The 22,645-nt window shown below is 43.2% G+C and overlaps 1 protein-coding gene across 2 annotated transcripts; it reads left to right on the plus strand.

The window, feature by feature from the left end:
• Positions 1-6,744: 6,744 nt before the first annotated feature.
• Positions 6,745-10,810, plus strand: LOC122056258 (small nuclear ribonucleoprotein-associated protein B'-like). 2 transcript variants are annotated; one of them, XR_006133080.1, is made up of 6 exons: positions 6,751-7,664; positions 9,355-9,438; positions 10,122-10,274; positions 10,346-10,435; positions 10,516-10,641; positions 10,721-10,810. XR_006133080.1 is itself a non-coding variant. In XM_042618131.1 (2 exons), exon 1 carries the CDS (start codon positions 6,832-6,834, stop codon positions 7,648-7,650), a length of 819 nt encoding a protein of 272 aa, XP_042474065.1. In that variant the 5' UTR covers positions 6,745-6,831; the 3' UTR covers positions 7,651-7,664; positions 9,355-9,550. The 2 variants fall into 2 exon arrangements, 1 of the variants encoding a protein (XP_042474065.1); XM_042618131.1 differs by lacking the exons at positions 10,122-10,274; positions 10,346-10,435; positions 10,516-10,641; positions 10,721-10,810 and having other exon boundaries at positions 6,745-7,664; positions 9,355-9,550.
• The last annotated feature ends 11,835 nt before the right edge of the window (positions 10,811-22,645 follow it).

The raw sequence follows: 22,645 nt of genomic DNA on the forward strand, positions 1-22,645 counted from the left end.
CAATAATATCATAGCAAGCAAATGAAGCGCGATGAGCTATTCCCCCCCCCCCCCCCCCCCCTCCCTCCCCAAAAAATCGACCCTCTCAACTAGGACACAATCTCATTGTTCTTTTTTTTTTCAGAAGAACCACTCTACTCTTACCTCAACTTACTTGCTAAATATCTGATCCTCCAAACCTATTTGGACTTTCAATACTCAACATTTGATTGGTCTACCAAGGCTTTCTCCTAACTTGCTATCTCATTCTCTCTATTCTATTGAATCCATCTTGCCAGATATCTAGTCCATTGACTGATCTAGATTTTCAGCTTGGTGTTCATGATTTGTCAAAACTTCCATTGCCTAGCATCTAATCCAGCTAACCTATTAGGACTTTCTAAGTTGAGCAACCTGTATATTTAATCAATTCATTAGATCACAAAAGGACTTAACTTTAAACTTTTGACAACATTAAAATATAGGTTTGATTATAGTACTACTTGCACCAATAAAATTTGTAGATGATTTCTTTTATAAATAGTTTCTTAAGAATTGTTAATGACAATCGGTGCATGAAGTTCTGTATGAAGTTTTAGAGAAAGATTAGACCACATTGAATCTATCATATGTAGTTTTACTTTATATATATATATTTTTTTGTAAGAGATTGTTTATGTAACTGAAACTCATGATCTTAAACATGACAGGGCAAGGAGTTAGGCACTTTGATCACCAATTAGTTTGCACAAGTCAAGTCATAGATTGATGAAGCATCTTGAAGTAGGGGTGCAAATGAGCCAACCCAATTTGGTCAAAATTTGAATTAAGCTTGAAGTTGACCGAGTTCAAACCTAATTATTATTGGCTCGATGACTCATCGAGCCAAATGGATCAGTTATAATATATATATTTTATAATATATAATATATAATATTTTAATTTATTTATTAAAAAATAATAAAAAATAATAATTCAAGCTCGAACCCAAAGTGGGCAATATCATACCATTGTGGAGATATCTAAATTCTTTTCGATCCAACAATTGGTATTAGAGCCTGGACTGCTAGAAGGTTTAACCGTCGACTGTGCACAAGAGCTATGCTCTGATTGAGCCATGTGAGTACAATATTGACCTCGAACAAAGAAAGTGGGGGCTCCTATGTTCGGATCAAGAGGACCAGACACCAGGCAGGAAGTCCTAGTTGCGGCTAGGCAAGGAAGTCCTAGTAGGTCGGGTGGACCAAGGGGTAGAAAGACCTGGTGGGTCGAGGATCGAACGTGGGAAGCCTGTGGTCCTTTGTTTGAGGGGGGTTTGTTGGGGTTGCAAGGTTGTAAACATAGTCCCACATTGAAAACGCGTGGAAAAGATCATGGGTTTATAAGAGAAAAGATATCTCCATTGGTATGAGGCCTTTTGGGTAGAGCCCAAGAGCAAAACCATAAGGGCTTAGACCCAAAGTGGACAATATCATACCATTGCGGAGATATCTAAATTCTTTTCGATCCAACAATTAGGAAGGTAACTAGGAAAGTTATCCTTAGTGAATACCTAGAGCATCCAAGGAGCACCAATAGATTTTGTGTTTCTAGGAACATATTCTTTATACTCTAGATGAGTTTAAAGAGTGTGAACTCTAAACGGGTAAGGTAGTTAACTTAACATTGATAAAGTTGACACTTAGAGATATAAGATTTTTGTTAACCTTTGAAAATGAAAAGGATTAAGTGATTACTTTTTGGAAGAGTAAGTTATGCCAAAATTTAAGGATCTGGACTTAACTTTAATTGGCACAAGTAGGAAAGGCAAAAGAAATGCCAAGTTGGGAGTTTGACATTTTCTTAAGAAAATGAGGGCAATCTAGGATTAGTTTTAATTTAGCTAAGGATTAAAAATACTTAGATAGACTATCTAAGTATATTTTATTGATGCTAATTGTCATGATTGTTTGCTCATTAAATGTCATGATATCATATGTTGCATTCATGCTTATTATGAAAAACGCAATAAAAAATATCATGTCATGTCATGTCATACATACATCATGTATCTATAATATGTTCTCTTTTAAAAATTATTTATTTTGATGTATGTTATAAATTTTCATGTATTATTTTAATTTTCTTATAATTAAGAACAATGACATTTACTAACAAGTGACATCCTAGGTGGATGTTTATAATTCCTAAAATGCCTAGATAGATATGCATGATCCCTAGTTTAGGGCAAAACCAAAATCTACATCTCACAAAGACTATAAGGTGACTTATATGTGTTTTAGTGCACATTAGATACAAGTGAGATGCTAGGATAATGAACAAAACTCAAGATGTTGATTTAGTGCATCTATTTGAGTTTTGATTTTATCAAAACACATAGTTATATGTACTCCAATCATTGGAAAAGATAATGTATAAGTCATATGCATTGAACCCAAAGAACATGGTTGGAAATTAGTTTTGAAAATTATTTTAAAAATACTTTGGAAAACCTTGATGAAGGCTATCTTTTGATAGCAATCATCATTGAAAAGTTAGACATAGACTAGAAGAAAGCATTGAAGTTTTCAAGTTTGTGTTAATTTTTAAAAATAAGGTGTATTTTCTTATAAAACTATTTTTCCATGATAGTATATACCCTAAATAATGTCTACAAGAATTTTCATGATTTTTAGAATTTTGTAAATTTTTTAGAATATTTCTAAATTTCGCTGAAATTGAATTTCAAGAAATTAGAACTCCAATCCATCGGGCGATCGATTGGAGTGTCTTAATCGATTGAGCGATCAATTGGAGTGTCTCAATGGATCGAGCGATCGATTGAGACTGAGTTTCTCGCAAGCAGAAGCTCACGGAATTGATCCGCCAATCGATTCAACGTTGCTGAATCAATCGGTCGATCGATTCAAGCATTTTCTTCGTGAACAGAAGCTAGCTGAATCGATCGCTAGATCGATTGAAACAACTTCAATCGATTGAGAATGCTGATTTTGGCTGAGAAAGTCTAATTTTAGTACTTTAAGCTATTTTTAGTCTCTTTAACCACTTCTAACGCCTTGGAATATATTTATATACATTTAAGGGTAGTTTTCACATGAAAACAAGGAGAAATGGTTAAGGAACACTAGGCTGAAATTTAGGATGAGGTTGCTTTCAATATTGAACCTATTAAACCTCAAAACTTCAAGTTTTGGATTTCCTAAAGGTTTAGGGATTCCAAGTCATTGTTAATACAATGATAGAAGTTTGGAGCATGTCTTTAAGAGGAGTCACTCTCTAAGGACATGAAAATTATTTTTTTCAAACACCATGAAAAATGGTTAATCTTCATTAGAGAAAATGATCTAGGATGAGCATTATGAAGTGGCTTAATGCTTATGGACAAGCATTGGATACAACGAAGGTTATGAGACCTTCATTGTTGGAATGATGAATGCTCTAGGATGAGCATTGTGAAGTGGTAAATGCTCAAGTGTGAGCATTGAAGACAATGAAGGATATGAGACCTTCATTGTAGTGTTGTGAACAACGAGTGAAGTTGTGAACATGTGAGTAACTCTTCAAGAGGAGAGTTTTTGATGTGTACTAAAGGGGGGAATATAAGGTTTAAGTTAAGCATTCATTAAGAGGGAGTTTGCCCTCTAGGAAAGGGAGAGAATGAAGGAAACCCTCATTCATGCTTTGACATGAAGAAGAAGTTGAGGCTATGGGATTAACCTAACTTAAAGGTATTGTCAAACATCAAAAAGGGAGAGATTGTTGGTGCAATATCCCCTAGGTTAGGTTGACCGGGTTGACTAAGCTTGAGTTAGTTCAAGTTTGAGTTTTGATGTTTGGGATGTTTGACAATATATGGATATTGCAGGTGTAATCGTTTGATTGGGGAATTGTTGGTGCACTTCTCCTTTGGTCAAAGTTTGACTAGTTTGATGTGAAGAAGAGTCAAGTAGGTCAAGGTTGACCAGATACTTGATTGGGAAAGTCCTAATTAGAGGTTAGGCAAAGACAAGTCCTGGTGAGTGAACCCAAAGTACCAGTGAATGAAGTCGGGCAGTGGGCAAATCCTGGTGTGTGAAACCAGGTGAAAATCCTAATGAGTGAAGCTAGGTGAAAGTCCTGGTGAGTGAAGCCAGGTAGTTAAATATTCTAGTGAGTAAAGCTAGGTGAAAGTCTTAGTGAGTGAAGCCAGGCAGATAGAAAGTCCTAATGAGTGAAGCTAGGCAGATGGAAAGACCTGGTGAGTGAAGCCAGGCACGTAGAAATCTAGGTGGGTCAAGGTTGACCGGACACCTGGTGTTGGAAAGTCCAAGTAAGTCAAAGGAGTGACCGGATATTTGGTACAAGGAAATCTAGATAGGCCAAGGGTGACCGGACATTTGGTGGAAGGAAGTCCAAGTGGGTCATGGAGGACCGGACACTTGACACGAGATGATAAGTCCAAGTGTGTCAAGGTTGACCGGACACTTGGCACGAGGATAAAAGTCCAAGTGGGTCAAAGGATTGACTGGACATTTGATGAAGAAGTTCCATCAAGTCAAGGTTGACCGGATGCTACGTATGAAGAGTTCCAACAGGTCACGCTTGACCGGATGTTGGATTTGGGAACCCTTAAGGTTGAGTTAAGCAAGTCAAGGGTGGTCAATCGATCAGCCAATCGATTGAACCGAAACCCAATCGATCAGCTGATCGATTGGGAGAGTGCTGCGATAAATAACAGCCCAAATCGATCGGTCGATCGATTGGGAGCCTGAATCACGAGCACAGAAGCCTCCCCAATCGATCAACTGATCGATTGGGCACCGCCAATTGATCGTGTGATCGATTGGGGTTGAAAATCTCGCGCTACGTGAGAAAGGCTGAATCGATCGGGTGATCGATTCAGTCCTTTTTAGTAGAGTACAGATGCGCTCTGAATCGATCGACCAATCGATTTAAGCCTCCCTAATCAATTGGGATATGATCGTTGCGCAGGTAGCGAGCGATGGACGGCTGCGATTGCGTAGATGTGACGTGGTAATCGATTAGGAGTAAGCTCAATCGATTGGGAGCCCTAGAAGAGTCGGGTATAAAGCCGTGGCGAGCTTTCTTCTTGGCATCTCTTCTTCGTTCGAGCTTTCCTCCAGCGCACGCGATTCTCTTCACTACTCACCGCTAGTTCTTGGAAGCTCTTGGAGACAAGTGCTGTTGCACTTCTAAAGTTTAGAAGGAGATCTACATCAACAAGGTCAAGCAAGAAGAGGTTTTTACTTTGTATTCTTGTATTTTTTTTTTCTTACATGCGTTGTATCTTGTTGTGTGAGTGTTGTATGAGGTTTCTCCACCTCCGATAGTTACCGAGAAGGAGTATTTTTCATAGTGAAGTGCGTGTCATGTATGAATCTTTAGATTAGTCACCTCTTCTTGAGGAGGATATCAAGTAAATCTACGTATTAGTGTTGTGAGTCTTGTTTCGAGTTATTTCCGCTGCATATCAATAATATCAAAGCAAGCAAACGAAGCACGACGAGCTATTCCCCCCCCCCCCCCCCCCCCCCCTCTTAAATCGACCCTCTCAACTAGGACACAATCTCATTGTTCTTTTTTCAGAAGAACCACTCTACTCTTACCTCAACTTACTTGCTAAATATCTGATACTCCAAATCTATTTGGACTTTCAATACTCAACATTTGATCGGTCTACCAAGGCTTTCTCCTAACTTGATATCTCATTCTCTCTGTTTTATTGAATCCATCTTGTCAGATATCTAGTCCATTGACTGATCTGGATTTTCTGCTTGGTGTTCATGATTTGTCAAGACTTCTATTGCCTAGTATCTAATCCAACTAACCTATAATTAGGACTTTCTAAGTTGAGCAACCTATATATTTAATAAATTCATTAGATCACAAAAGGACTTAACTTTAAACTTTTGACAACATTAAAATATAAGTTTGATTATAGTACTACTTGCACCAACAAAATTTGTAGATGTTTTCTTTTATAGATAGTTTCTTAAGAATTGTTAATGACAATCGGTGCATGAAGTTCTGTATGAAGTTTCAGAGAAAGATTAGACCACATTGAATCTATCATATGTAGTTTTACTTTATATTTTTTTTGTAAGAGATTGTTTATGTAACTCAAACTCATGATCTTAAACATGACAGGGCAAGGAGTTAGGCACTTTGATCACCAATTAGTTTGCCCAAGTCATAGATTGATGAAGCATTTTGAAGTAGGGGTGCAAATGAGCCAACCCAATTTGGTCAAAATTTGAATTAAGCTTGAAGTTGACCGAGTTCAAACCTAATTATTATTGGCTCGATGACTCATCGAGCCAAATGGATCAATTATAATATATATATATATATATACAATATATAATACTTTTATTTATTTATTAAAAATAATAAAATAAAAAAAAATTCAAGCCCGAGCCTATAATTAAATGTCGAGCTCGACTCTATAAGCTCGAGTGAAGTTGAGCTCGAATTGAATCAGTATAAATCGAATTGAGTCGAGCTTGAGCCTGAGTTAGCTCGACTCGATTCAACTCGACTTAAACGGTCAAGGAGGTCAAAATGATAAATTATTTTTCTTTAATTTTTTATATTTATTCATGTAATAAATAAAAAAACTAAACAATATTCATGCACCTATTTTCCAATACACCAATGCTCTACTCCATTTTTGAAAAAAAAAAAAAAAAAAAAAAAAAAAACGTACGGACGTTTTTTTTTTTCTGCATGTGGCCCGCACATGATCCCCACTCTTACTCCCTCGCCCTCGGGTGCAGTTGTCAGTGATAGAAAGCCTAGGGTTTATCGATCTCGCAGTCGTCGGCGGTGAGCGCGAGAGACCATATCGCGACCATGTCGATGTCGAAGGGATCGAAAATGCTTCAGTATATTAACTACCGGATGCGCGTCACCATCCAGGACGGTCGCCAGCTTGTCGGCAAGTTCATGGCGTTCGACCGCCACATGAACCTCGTCCTCGGTGACTGTGAGGAGTTCCGAAAACTCCCTCCCGCTAAGGGCGCCGCCAAGAATATCGACGGTGAACGCGAGGATCGTCGCACGCTCGGCCTCGTCCTCCTCCGTGGCGAGGAGGTCGTGTCCATGACCGTCGAGGGCCCCCCGCCTCCCGACGAGTCCCGCGCTAAGGCCAACGCTGCAGCCGCCCTCGCTGGCCCTGGGGTCGGTCGCGCCTCCGGCCGTGGCATCCCCACAGCGCCCCTTGTCCAGGCACAGCCTGGTCTCGCCGGACCCATCCGTGGCGTTGGTGGACCCGCTCCTGGGATGATGCACCCGCAGATCTCGCGCCCTCCCGTTCCTCAGCTATCTGCGCCGCCAATCTCGTATCCCCAAGTAGTCCGTCCGCCTGCTTCGGGGCAGGTTCCTGGTTTCCCAGGCCAGCCCCCGGCTGTTGGCCTGCGCCCACCTGGGGCTGGGCCAATGCAGTTTGCTTCCAGGCCTGGGGCTCCACCCCCTTCATTTCCGATGCACCCACCGCAGCTTGGACAGAGGCCTCCATTCCCGATGCCCCCACCAGGGATGCGGCCTGGTATGCCTGCTCCATTTCCTCCAAGGCCAGGTATGCCACCACCACCTGGTGGACAGGTCCCTGTGTTTGCTCCGCCAAGACCTGGAATGCCACCGCCGAACCAACAGCAGGGCCCGAACCAGTAGTGCTTTAAGTCCAGGCATGTTATTTAACCCTTTATGTTCAAATATTTCATTCGTAGATGTTTATTTGGGTTCTTTCCGACTGCATCATGTAGTTCAAAATTACTCTATATTTGGCCCTTTAACAATGCCACTAACTAATTAATAGAAACATGTGCCCATTAGTACTAACACTCTCCTTTAAGCTTCCATCTTGCAACATAGATATTATGTATGTCCAAACATGTTAACATAAAATGACATTCGGTGAAGATGACATAGATACAATACTAGTGTAGCCCTTGAGAAACTTGATGATACGATGCTTTGGATTCTTCTTTGTACAAGTTAACTTTTGCACTGGGATTGATAATGATCTTCAGGAGAGAATCAAAAGTTATAGTTGGTGAGAATCTTTGAAAGATATGATCTTCAAATGATAAAGTTATCGACTATCTTCAAAAGTCTGTGATATAATATTCTTTCTTAATTTACCCTTGAAAGGAAAATATCAGATTGTTTTGATGTATGTCAAAATGAAGTGAGCTTTGGAAAGGTGGCAGTGTATCTGTTCTCTCAAACTAGGAATTGATATTGGGAGAGCTATTGAGATCTTAGAATAGAGAGACAATAACTAATCTCAAATTGTTCACACATGAAAAATTAAAAATAAGAATTTGTATTGGGGGAGCTATTGAGATGTTAGAATAGAGAGGCAATGGATAATCTTAAATTGTACACATGGCAAATCAAAGGTACTAAGAACCTAGTGGTATATTAACTTGGGATAAAGAGAGAAAAAAATTGAGTTCTCTTATCCTTTTCTCCCACAACTACCCTACCTTTATTATTATTATGATTAACTTTTTTAGTATAGATTATTATTATTTTAAAATGAACCCCTCTGTTGCACTGCCTCTTGCATGACTTATTAAAGAGATAGCAAAAGGAGGTCTTTTTGCATGCCCATGTTAAACTCTCTTGTTCCTTTGTCTTCCTCACCTTTCTTCACACTAGCATTGCCTTTTCATGCTTCGCATCAGACCCTCAGATTGGAGATTGGTTAGAATCCATGAGGAAAATAGTGATGGTCGTGGACTTGCTAGTGATGTACGTTTGGGGTAGGGCTTGAAGACTCCTGGAGATAGAAATCTGCAGGATGTCAGTTTAGTGTATAGATATTACATTATCATCAATTATTTATAGCCGAGTTTTCATATCTGCTGTAGCAGGATATCACTTTTGTGCATGTGCTGAAATGACACACTATATCAAACTAAGATACATTGTAATATCGTACAAGGCTTCACAAATTAATGCAATTTACCAAGGAATGAAGGAACAACAAATAAATTGTGACAATGAAAACACAGAAACTTGGAAATGGATAGAGGAAGGATTTCATGAGTCTGAAGCTCTCTCCAAATAAGGTCCAACAAGTTCAGGTGTTAGATACATTCGCAAGTTGCCAACAGAGCCTCTAATGCTTCCTGATTCTTCGAAGCTCAAGTCTTTTGCTGGCTAGTTTCGGGTGTTTGTTTGTTTTTCTACTGGACTTGAATTACATTGCAGAATATTACTTTACAAGAGCATGATGTACTTATCGGCATAACCTGTTTAAGCATGTAAATTGAAAGTATTTTCTTGTTTTCATTCATATCCTTTATCCTTTCAAACCAAGTAAACTTTCCTGCATGTCTGACGCGGTGAACTCTTTTGCATTGCCAGGTATCCTCGTATCCTTGACATCTTTTGCAGGACTTCTGGCCTTCACCTCTCTCAGCCTACTTGTGCGGGAAATCTAAATCCTAGGTTTGGAGTTACACTGTTCAAGCTGATAGATATTGGGTTTTACATTCAAAGTTATGACATGTAATTGAGATCTCCAGTATAGTACTGAATCTTTATTGACATTTGCTTCAAATTTCTAAATCTCTAGATGCCATTGGTTTCATGATGTCATTGATGTTCAACAAAGGAACGTTTTACTTTAATTTTTATTCCTGTTTGTTCTACTATTGAATCATGATTTTTAAAACATTTTTGAGTTGTATTGTTTTGTTATGGTTTCCTGCATTAATCTGAGTTTATATTAATCGGTTTTTTTCTATACCAAACATCAACAAATTGGTTCGAGTAAATGTTTTTCGGATTCGATCGCAAGGCCCACCCAACGTCTTGATGTCATTCTTTGGCAACCTAACAACATCAATCCCTCAAATTCCAATGCATCATTGCCCACTGAGCTTCCATCTTCCACCACCTAACTTCCCCTCCAACCCTCTTAAATGACCAACCACCTGAGGGACGGAAACAGAAGAAACAGCTAGGAAGAAATAATGAGCCTGGCTCTATCTGCTCTTCTCATGACAATGATCCAAGCTCTCTCAGCACAGCATATCCCATCTTCTGTCCCCAGTACACTAACTGATTGCATACTATAGTTTGCATCTCTTTGTATCTCATGTACTCTCGTTGTATCTTTTGTTTGCCAGAAGAGATGTGCAGACTTGTGGATTGCGGAAGAGGAAGCTGCCTAGAGTCGCCAAACTCTACGTTTGGATTCAAGTGCGAGTGCAATCCTGGCTGGACCCAGTTCCAGTTCACGCCCCGACACCTCCCCTTCCTGCCCTGTGTCATGCCCAACTGTGAGTAGTTCTCCTCTACTTTCATCCATCCGATACATGCAATGCAAACTTAAGCATGGCCCAAGGTGCAGGTGTATTCGATCACATTTGTTACAACGACTCCATGGCTCAGCCGCCTTCAACCATCACACAGCCTTCAAATCGGTCCCTGCTCTTCGATCGTAATTCTCGATGCTCTTCTTCATTCATGCTTGTGTATTCCTCAATGCCTCTTTACTGATCATCGCCAACGTACATGTAGCGTGCATGTGGTCCTTCTGCGGCCGTGGAAGATGTGCGAGAACGACCAGTTTTGGCCATCGCTGTGAGTGCAAAGAGGGGTTTAGCAACCTTCTAAACGACACCAATCTTCCATGTCTGAAAGAGTGTGAGCACTAACTAACCCCACTAAATGAAATAAGACTAACCGAGGCTTGAAGGTGAGATCATCGTCATCATCTTTGCAGGCGTCGTCACGGCTGATTGTCCAATCCTGGGGTTCGCACTGTCAAATGGATCATCTTCCCCACCTAATTTTTCTTACAGAAGCAGTGGAGGTAACTGTCGCTGAAAAAGTCATGTTATTTGTATATTAATTACCTGCTCATATAGAAACTGTAATCACAAGGTGTTGTACTTAAGAGAGCTGTTTGTTTCAATTTTCTGCTCGGGGATTTTCTGTGGGTCATCATGAAGCTCTGCTCGTGCCTGCTGATGCCGCAAACAAGACTGAAGTGTATGGACAGGATTCTCCATCAGACACTTTTTGTCGAAGGATTAAGTGGTGAAAATAATGTCCTGTTTCTTCTTCGGGGTGGAGTCCTCATTCTTTTGCTTCGTCTTCTATGTACAGATCAAGTACCTATACAATTTATAATCGGATTGTTCTTAAAGCATGAAAGTCATAAACACTGAAATAATTCAAAATCGGATTGCATATCATTGATGTATAACAATCTACGCGAAATTAGATATGTGTTCATCTTCCAAAGGAGCAAAGAGATTGATACGGCAATAAAGGGGGGCTCGCCCGACACGGGTCAAATGTCAAGGTGGAGGTTAAAGTTAAGATGATCAACATCAGGATGTGACCACACCAGGATGTCAAAAGGCTCACTGGCCGAGGGGAGGACCTTAGTAAGGTCAGTCGAGGCAATTAGTATCCAATCAGCAAGAAACTTGTTCGAGTTGACCACCCGTTTAGCTCGGGATAATACTGTAAGACCGCCATACGCTCAGTGTGGGACGACAGGATGCTGAGAAGACCAAAGAACTTGTCCGATCGGGAGGGACAAACTACTACGCTCAGTCACTGCAAGGAAGAGCAGCTGAGGCTGACAAAACGGAGGAGTCTCAGCCGAACGACTACTCTGCTTGGCCAAGCAGTGGGATCATTATTATATTTCTCGATATTCTTTTGAGAGATAGTGCTGCTGACACGAGGCATGGTTAACATGCAGATCGTACGGTAGAAGCTTCTACTGTCTTGTCAGGGATATGCGTTTCCTGTTAAGGTGTGGTGTCAGATGCACTTTCCTGACATGTTCTTTCATATGATACATTGGAGAACATGTTCATACCTCGAGGAGCGTGCATGTCTCCCACCAGGGCTCTATATAAAGGGGGGTCCAAGCACCAGCGAAGGTAGGCATTATTCACTGTTTGCGCTTACGTTACTGTTGTTCCGCTTTCCTCTATAATTTTAGTCACTAACTTGAGCGTCAGAGGGCCAACGCCGAGGACCCCTTTCTTAGCTCGGCACTGACGTTGCTTGCTTTGCAAAGCAGGACGTGATCTACGTCCAGTCAACGCAGGAACCACATCCCTAGCTTTCCACCTTCCCGTTTTAGGACAGGATCATTTTGACACCATCTGTGGGAACGTAGCCTACATCTGAAACGAGAAGATGGAGGATGTTGGACAGCTCGCTACGGTGATACTGACAAAGGAGGAGCTCGATATGCTTATACAAGTCCGAGCGGCAAGGATATTGGAGCAATAATAACAACAACAACAAGCGCTGGCCGAGCACCAAGCGGATTAACCCGCGACATCAGCGGTAGGGCATCAAGCAGGATATAGAGACCGAGCAAAGCATGTATCTGTTCGAGCACAGAACAAGAATCCAATTGGCACATATGGGGAGGCACCCAATGCATCGATCCCCTTTCATCGAGCGCTATTCTGGACTCCATCAGAGGAACGGGGCCAAGCGGACAAGGACCAGGGGTCTTCCTCAGATGACGCACCCGTTCGAGACGCGCGAAAAGGGAAGGCACCAAGGGAAGATGATTCGCCCGAGCAGATCAATCAACAATTCTCGTAAGAGATTCTGGATAACCCTCTACCCAAGCACTACACCCCGCTGATGATCGGAGAATACAATGAAACTACCGAACCAGATGACCACTTGGCCAAGTTTGACAATGCGGCTATACTTCATCAGTACACTGACGGGGTGAAGTGTCGTGTCTTCCTCACCACCTTCTTTGGATCAGCACAACGTTGCTTCAAGAGATTGCCGAGCAAATCAATTCACAGCTTCAAGGACTTCCGAGCGGCGTTTTTACACCACTTTGCTAGTAGTCGCCGCCACCAGAAGACAAGCGTCAATCTGTTCTCCTTGAAGCAAGGGCTCAGGGAGATACTGAGGGCCTACATCCATCACTTCAACATGGTGGCCTTAGATATTCCCTCGATCTCTACAGAAGTATTGGTGAATACCTTCGCCCAAGGCCTCACCGAAGGAGAGTTCTTCTAATCATTGATTCGAAAGTCACTGAGGGATTTTGACCACCTACTTAGGAGGGCCACGGAATACATAAAAGTGGAAGAAGTCCAAGCGGTTAAAAGAAAGGAGGCGTCTGTTGAGCCCATAGTAGCGCCCGAGTGTCGACCATCGAGTAGCCATTAACCCCCAAATGGGCCTCGATCGGGAGGAGCCTAGCAACACCAGGAGTCGAGGGCATATGCCATGCAGCATGTTGCAGTCGATCGCCCAAAGGCTGTAAAGGCAAGCCATGGACGCTACTATTCTTCTCCTTCCATCAGTCGGCAACGCACAGCATACACGACTGATATGATCTGACTCCGATTGCAAGACGATCAGCTCCACAAGGATATTGTTGTCGGTCACCATCACCCGATCGACATCATAGACGTCGATCAACTGGTTGGAAGGAGGAAGAGAGAGGGGCGTTTGAGCGACGCCATCATCAGCCCCAGTGAAGGAACAACACAAGTCCTGCTCGAGCTTCTACTGACTGGAATAGACCCTCGGCTCAGGAGGAAGAAAATAGGAGCAATGCCGCTCAGGAAGAAATTGGAATGATTGCTGGTGGACCGACCGACGATGATTCCAATCGAGCGAGGAAATCGCATGCTCGGTGACTGGAGATCCACATTGTGGGGTGCAGTAAGGAGAAGGCCGAAGGACCAGAAATAAGCTTCGACCTCCGAGACTTAGAGGGAATGGAGATCCCTCATGACGACACCCTGATCATCCGAGCAGTAATCGCTAATTATACTATTCACCGAACCTTTGTTGATACAAGGAGCTTGGTGAATATTATATTCAAGAAGGCGTTCGACCAGCTGTAAATTGACCGGAGCAAGTTGCAACCAATGATAACCCCACTTTATAGCTTTACAGGCAACGAAGTGTTGCTGATTGGCCAGGCACTACTGACCATTTCGCTCAGAGATGAGCCGCTTAAGAGGACCAGGACCATGAACTTCATCGTGGTGGATGCATCGTCAACCTACAACGTCATACTGGGCCACCGACCCTCAACGAGTTCTAAGCGATGGTATCCACCTTCTGCCAGAACATTAAGTTTTCGAAAGACAACGAGGTGGGCGAAGTCAAAGGTGACTAGTTAGCTGCTCGGCGATGCTACGTCAAGATGGTCAAGTATAAAGCAAGGGTCGCTCAGAAGAACCCACGTTTGGAGGAGAACGCCATCATGGAGGAGCCCCCCGCATCTATGGAGAGAAGGAGGAGGTTCAGATCCACCCCAGCTGGTCAGAGGCAAGGTGTGTGAATAAATCCAGATGTACTTATATAATTGTATGTCTTGTGGATGCTGGAAGAGAATGAATAAAAATCCCAAGTGTTCCAAACTTTTGTGCCGACTGGCCAAGTTAAAAGTCAAGCGGCGACTATAAACTCTTGTCTACGCCAATCAACAATCGAGCGGCGACTATATATCCTTGTATACACCAATCAACAGTCGAGTGGCGACTTTAAACCCCTATCTACACCAGTCAACAGTCGAGCAGCGACTTTAAACCCCTGTCTACACCAGTCAATAGTCGAGCAGTGACTTTAAACCCTTGTCTACGCCAACCAACAGTTGATCGATGACTTTAAACCTCTATCTTCATCAATAATCAAGCGGCGACTTTAAACCCCGGTCTTTTTCAATAGTTGAGCGATGACTTTAAACTCAAGTATGCGCCTTCAATAGCCGAGCGATGGCTATAAACTCGAGTCTGTAATAAAAAAATGGCTGATCGGCCACTCTAGAATCAAGTCTACGACAAATGAAGAGGATCGGCAAATATATAAGCCGAGAATAAGGCTGACCAAGAAACGTGCTGCTCCAAAAAGCAATAGTTTTCACTAAAATAAGGTCGTTCGGCAACATTGAAGTGATCGCTCGGGCATCCCAACAATTGGTTACATTGATGATCGGGAGACAAGGGACCACACTTAGAAAGTTTTTGCAAAACGTTAAGTGGTTCGTAGTCCTACTCAAGCTGAGCGGCGAAACATGCATGAACAAGTGCAACAACCAACAAAGCAAAGAAACATCGAACGTCGATGCATGATAAAATATAGAATCAAATAAACAAAGATACGTTGAATGGGTGATCATACATTAACATTTTTACAAGTTTGTGAGAGGCAATACAAAAGGAGGCGAGCTTCACAGGGTGCGGGTTCACTCAAGGTAATCCAGCACATCATCGGGCAGCAACTCGGTTAGCTTGTCCCAACTGATGACCTTGTTGGTCAATGTGGTTAGGATATAACTGCCGCCCTTTAGCTGGTCTAGCGTCCCATCAATGGTGAGGTTGAAGAGGCGGAGTGCCCGGTTGGTGAGTCGGTCCTTGAAAGAGTCCAAGCGGAGGTAATCACGCTTCAGAATCTCGATTTGATTAGACTCTGCGCCTTGATACTCCTCCAAGGCCATTCAGGAGGCCTCCAACTCAGCCTTCAAAGTATCCAGCTCAGCATCCTTAGCAGCGAGCTGTACTTGAGCCACTGCTGGCTCAGTCGATCGGCTATCCCACTCGGCATTCAGAGTTGCCTGTGCCTCCTTCAAGTTTTGAGCGAGGATCCAACCCTCTTTGTTCTTGATCTCTAGGTCCTCAATGTTGGATCGTAAAGTTCGCTAGAGGAGGGGGGATGGTGAATAGTGATCATCGAAAAATCGTAAATGAAATCGAGTATGCAATGGAAGAGAAAAATTGAAGCAACGCTAACAAACCAATTTTACTTGGTTCAGAGCCTTCGTAGACTCCTACTCCAAGGCCCACACATGAGAGTGCTTTCGTTGGATAATCACTAATAATTCGTAAAAAGTATTACATAATTTAGTACACGAACTATAAAAAATATTGACAACAAGGAAAATGAAACTGAGTCACAGGTTGTCGGAGGAGCTTCGCAGCGTTGCAGGAGCGTCTTTGGAGCAGCGCGCAATAGAGCAATCATAGAAGAAGTTATTTTTTATGCTCTAGCGGAAGACTTCTTATATAGGTAGCTCCGGGTGCCTGGATCCTTTCTGGGCGCCTGGACTGTGACGTTGGCCCTGTTGGAGGATCGGTGGCCGGCTTGAAGGGGGGTTGGATAGCTAGGCCACCCCCAAATCGATTTCTTCTCTACAGTACGTTAGTTTGCGCAAGCGGAAATATAGAAACTAAAACAATGAACCACAAACGAGAATACAAACGCTAACACGCTCGATGTAACATGGTTTGGAGATTGCTTGCTCCTACTCCACGACGTGTCCTTGAGGTGGACGAGCCCTTGATCCTTTGGTGGATCAGTCCCCGGCAATCTCCGGCTAAAGCTTCTCCTTCTCGGTGGAGCAAACCTCTCACAAAGTTCTCTTCCTCTTTACAAGATGAAACTTAGGGTTAGAAGGAAGAGAGTTGGCTTGGAAGCTTTGGGCAAGATTCAGAAGGTTTACAATGAGTATCAGTAACCCCTTCAATGCCCCAAAGCTCCCCTTAAGTAAGAGGAAAGAGTTGATCACCAATCAACTCAAACCCTGACACCAGTCGACTGGTCCATGCACCAGTCGACTGGTGCTAGCCGTTAGGCAACGCCAACGGCTCTCTTTAGAGCCCGTTTTCTGCCAACGGTCATGTACCAGTCGACTGGTCTTAGGACCAGTCGACTGGTCCCCTTAGTCGACAAGCACAGAATGCTTCTGTGCATTCTGTGAAGCTGGATCAGTCGACTGGTCCCATGACCAGTCGACTGGTCCCAGTACATTCACTCCTCTCATCCTTTCCGGAGTCGCCTTTGAAGTCCTCTTCCTCGACCTTCGTCCCTCAGATGCACCCGAGCCCGCGGCTCCTCTCCGTGCCATCCTTCACGCTGCCTTGAAGTCCACTTCCCTCGGCTCCACTCCATTACTCCTCGTCTTGCGGTCCTTCGGATGTCTTCCACACCACCCTTCACCGACTTAACGATCCGAGCCTTTGGATGAGCTTCCCACACTTGGCCGCACCAAGTTCTCATGTGTTCCACAAAGTCCTGCAAGACTCAAACACATATCAAATACATATGAAAGCTTAACTTAAACTCTTTGACACACACATCAAAACCTAGGTTGATTACACCAACAGGCCCAGCCAATCAGCACACTCCATGTTTGCGACGAGATAGAGTTTTGCATTCCGAGCGCCTGAACCAGTTCCGGGCGCCCGGACAAGTTCCGAGCGCCCGAACCAACTCTTGGCTCCCGAACCAGTTCCGAGCACTCTGACCAGCTCCGGGCGCTCGGATCCCTTCCGGGCGCCCATACCACTTTTTCCAATAAAGTTTTTTTCTGTAAGAAAAAGATTAGTCCGAGGCAATAAACATTATACTACCCTGCAAAATAAAAGTTAGCACAATTATAAAAATATAGTAGTAATTAGATTTTATCTCCTCGAGACCAGAATCTAGTCAAAATCTCAACTTAGATTTTTCAAATGGATCTTAGTTGGATTGACGCCTACTGTTCCCTCAAACGGGGAACACATCCTCACCAAGTTACTCTCCTCCAGTGACTTACCTTAACTTACCGTCTTGCCAGACATCCGGTCAACCCGTCGACCTGTCTGGACTTCCTGCTAGCTATCCAATCGGCTCGTTGACCTAGCTGGACTTTCCTGCAATACTGAGTTAGCACAATAGATAAAATAGTAAAGTAAGATAGTGTTAACATATTTCAAGATTCATTGGTCCGGTCGACCGTGGTCGGTCACATATAACCTAAGGTTACCTCCCCTAGGGTTATCCAGCTTTACTCACTAGGACTTCCATTACCTAACTTCACTCACCAGGACTTACACCACCTAGCTTCACTCACTAGGGCTCTGCTTCACTCACCAGGACTTCCATCACCTAGCTTCACTCACTAGGGCCTGACTTCACTCACCAGGACTTCCACTTTGCCTAACCTCCAGTTAGGACTAGTCACTCAGTAGACTTCTCACCTGCCTATCCTTTGGGTAGGACTTACCTTTACTAGTTATCTAGTCTTGACTAGACTTCTCTCTTCTAAACATCAAGTTCTGTTTGGATCAACCCTAGGTCAAATTGACCAAACTTAGGTATATTGTCATACATCAACCCTAGAGGTCGATTGCACCAACACTCAATGACTCGAAGCTTCTTGGTATTGGCTAAAAGGATCTTGACTTCGTATGAGCTGGCCTGCTTATTGAGCCTCGCCAGTTGCAAAGCCTGCTCGGCACTCTTGCCCCTCTCTACCTCCAACAGCTCGGCAATCTTTTGTAGATCAGCCTTTAGTTGGGTTGCCTCGGCAGTCAACTGCTCCAAGTGTGCCTCAGAAGTCGCTGACTGGTCGCTCAAAGCGCGTAGCTGTTGGACTCATGTTCCAAAAAGGAAAGCCTCTAGCACATGGTCAAGCTCTCGACCCAATACTGGAACAATAGGGAAATGGTAAGGGCCAAGCGGATAAAAGAAGTAAGTAAAAAGGCAACGTACATACCCTAGTGGACATCTAGGTATGGCTGTTCACGAGCTCTCTTGGAGAGATGGCTGCCCACGGGCCTGGACATCGGCTAATATTTGTGAGAGCGGCCCTTGGATCTGTATCTGGTGCTCGGGGGTGCGGGACGTAACGTTGTCTGGACTGCACCACTCATCGGTCGGCAAATGAAAAATTACCGTTATTTGTCTCTGGCCGCTCGGACCAGAGGGTTCTGAGGTAGCTTTACTCGTAGACTGGGGCGTTGGGGCTGTTCAGATACGGGAGACTTAGGCCGCCTGCAAGGATTGAGTTAGCATGAAGGCGACGACGGTGCACAAATTGTCCCTAGCGGCAGACTGGACAACGACGGTATCCGGTCGGATGACAGGGAGGTGTGGAGTGCTGCGGCTCCTTGCTCAGGAAGAGCAGGCATGGATGTCTCACCCCTCTCGGAGGATGGTCGGGAGCTGGCTTGAGTTGGAGTCTGCAGGGCGGAAGTAGCAAAACGGGAGGACCCTTCCATACGGTGCCTCTTGCGTTGTACCAGAGGTTCACCAAAAGTGGTCGACTTAGAAGCCACTGCGATCAGGAACAGCGAGAGTCATTCGGGAGGAAGGTCTGCTATAGTGGCTGCTCCATTGGCAGCCGCCTGGCCGACTCTCCCTTCGCTAGCTAGCGCAAGTGCTCCTTCAGCCTGGCCGAGCGGATCTTCGTGTGAGCCGACCGGCTGTAGGCCGTGACTCTCTAGTTTGGCCACCGTTGCGACGTTGATCTCGGCGTTTGCAAGCTTGCTCTTGCCGACCAGACGTGCCCTCAATATGATGCGGGCTACAAAAAAGAAGGCAAAATCAGTTAGATTCAAAGATGAAAAAGAAAGGGCATACTTAAGCTGGATGGCAGCCGTGTGCGGATCGGGCTCAAGCTGAACACGTAAAGAACGCCCTCCAATAGCAATCGGTGAATATGATATTTTTGATCGGCCAAACTAGAAGCTGCCCGGAGAAAATCCGATCAGCTTTTGTACTTCCCGAGCGACGGAGGATTCATCACTTCCATCTGCTAGCCGGTCCGGAAGTCTGGCTGCTCGGGAAAACAAAGAAAGAAGTAGTGTTCCCTTCAATGCTTATTGGAGGACGATATTTTATCAAAAAAGATCGAGCCCACTCGAGCTTGAAATAAGAAGGTCCTCAACTTGAACAATTTAGGATAACAAAAATAATGAAAAGCCTGAGGAGTCAAGGGAATGTCGTGCAGCTGGAACAAAACTACAACCCCATACAACAGTCTAAAGGAGTTTGACACTAGTTGATTAAAGAAAATAAGGAAGTATTTACAAATAGAGGAAAAAAGGGATGAACGGGGAATCGAATGCCGGCGGTGAACTGGTCCTTAAAAAAATACAGAAAATCCACTGGTTCGTGTGGCCGGTCGTAAGTAGATGGAATGACAACTTGGTAATTGGAGGGAAAATGGTAGACAACTTTCATCTTTTCAATGTCATCCCCATCGAACCTAGATTTTGTGGAAGTGTACCAGAGCCCAGGAACGGAGACGAGGGATTGTGAAGAATTGGCCATCAAAAATAAAGGATTTGAGAAGGAGCAACGAACGGATTCGGATAAGGAAAGAGTGAAGAAGCTTACAGAAAATGATTGTTGGAGAAGAAGAAGAGATGAAGCATTGCAGAGAAGGCTCGAAGACGAAAGCGTAAGGAATGAAGATGACGGCGATGTGAAGTAAGGTTTATAAACCTCGCGGGCGATCACCTTGAGCCGTCCTATCCAGGGTTTGAAAAATCAAGAGAAGATCTGGACGTAGAATTTGAAAAGGTCTCTGTCACGTCACCAACGGATATCCACTTGTAACGTCAAACGTGCGGCGGAAGAAAATGGGACACGTGGCGTTCAGTTATCGGAAGACATAAATGACATTTAATTAAAAGGTATGACCACGTGCTCGACCATAATGATCAGAGATTTGCACAGTCTTCAAGAAATTTGGATGACGTCAGCTACTATGAAAGGACGCTCATCCGAGGGAGCGCAGGGAAAAGAGAAATTTCGCTAAGTGTTATCGCTCATTGTCATGATTGGCACAAAGAGTGGGTTATCACATAGTCGAGCGGCCGATTCACTATCTGCCTTGGGAGATATGATCCGAGCGGCATCTACAAACCCAGCCAACGAAATAAAGCCAAACGGTGTAGACATTTGCTTCGATCAGAAACATAGGAGCGTTTATGGTTCGATCCGACGTGGAAACCACCGAAGACTTTACTAGTCCAGTCAGTCGGACTTGCAGCCTCCTTCGACTATACTTAAAGGGGAGACTTGTGATGCGACGATAAAGGGGGCCCGCCTGGCACAAGTCAAATGCAGAGGTGGAGGTCAAAGTCAAGATGGTCAATGCCAGAGTGTCAAAAAGCTCGCCTACGGTGGCCGAGCGGAGGACCTTAGTAAGGCCGGTGGGGGCAATCAATGTCCTATCGGCAAGAGACTTGTTCGAGCTGACCACCAGTCCAGCTTGGGATAATACGGTAAGACTGTTAGACACTCAGTGCTGGACGACAGGATGCTGAGGAGACCAAAGAACTTGTCTGATCGGGAGGGACAAGTTACTATGCCTAGTCATCACAAGGAAGAGCAGTTGAGGCCAACAGAGCGGAGGAATCATGGTCGAACGGCTACCCGCTCGGCCAAGCAGCGAGACCATTGTTATATTTCTCGATATCCTTTTGGGAGATAGTGTCATTGACACGAGACATAGTCAACAGACGAATCGTACGACGGAAGCTTTTACTGTCTTATCAGAGATATACATGCCCTATTAAGGTATGGTGTCAGAGGCACTTTCTTGACAGGTTCTTTCATAGGATACATTGGAGAACGTGTCTATGCCTCGAGGAGCATGTATGTTGCCTACCAGGGCTCTATATAAAGAGAGATCTAAGCACCGGCAGAGGTAGGTGTTATTCACTGTTTACGCTTGCGTTATTGTTGCTCCGCTTTCCTCTACAGTTTCGGTGACTAACTTGAGTGTCGGACGGTCAACGCCGGAGACCCCTTCCCTAGCTCAACACTGACGTTGCTTACTTTGTAGAGCGGGACATGATGTACATCTAGTCAATGCAACAGTCACATCTTTAATTTTTCATCTTTTTATTTTAAGACAGGATCATAGACGCTAGCCTTTAGTCCGGACATTTTCTTGATTAATTTCGAAAAATCCGACTGTGATGGTCGGATTATTTAGTAGTTTTTTGGATTTATCTTAATTCAGTAAACACTTTGTGTATAAGCCTAGACCAATTACTCTCATATTGATCCATCTACATATTAGATATTTGAAATATCTTTTTTTAAAAAAATCTGGCATCCACTCTTTAGCGACCTAACCCTCCATATATCTTCTATCCATTTATATTATCAGACCATTAAAGATAATTATCAAGTAATTTAGTTCATGATTAAAATATCAATGAAATTACTATTGGACTTGGATTAGGTATATAAGATAAACAAATTCTACAAGTACTTGCTAAAAAAGGTAATATCATATCATCAAATCAAAATAGATGTTATTCTATATTATCCTCTTTTAAGCTGTCATATACATTGTTGTTAGGAGGTTATGATATAAAAATAAATAATTAGACGAATTTCCTAGACAATAAACGTCTGACTTTGAAGTTTTTCTAATTTATTGTAATAGTCGAGATAATTGGTCATCTAGATCGATCTAAGACTTAGATACATTAATTATATAAAAAAAAAACATATAAATTGTCTAATGAATAATTTTTTATATTAGAAAATTACCCTTGAAACGGCTTGATCAACTCGGACGTATCTCAAGCCTGATCGATTTGTTTTTTTGGCATCTGGCCAGGTCCTATCCCAAGATTTTCGTATCCCCATGTCTCCTCGTCGATCGAACGGGTTAGATCATATCTCAAGAATGTAGTGCACATCATGAGAATGTCATGATCATCCGATCGATGAAGGAACATAGGGACAGAGGAATCTTGGGACAAAAGATCTGATTTCCTTATCTTATTTGTCTTTTTTAAAACAAAATAATAAAAATATTATAAAATAAAGTTTTTTTTTTAAAAAAAAAATAGAACCCGAAGCAATTAGATTATTAGAGTACGAGAACTCATAAACAAGACAA

The sequence above is a fragment of the Zingiber officinale genome, chromosome 3B (assembly GCF_018446385.1).
Source record: "Zingiber officinale cultivar Zhangliang chromosome 3B, Zo_v1.1, whole genome shotgun sequence".
In the NCBI taxonomy this organism is placed as follows: domain Eukaryota; kingdom Viridiplantae; phylum Streptophyta; class Magnoliopsida; order Zingiberales; family Zingiberaceae; genus Zingiber; species Zingiber officinale.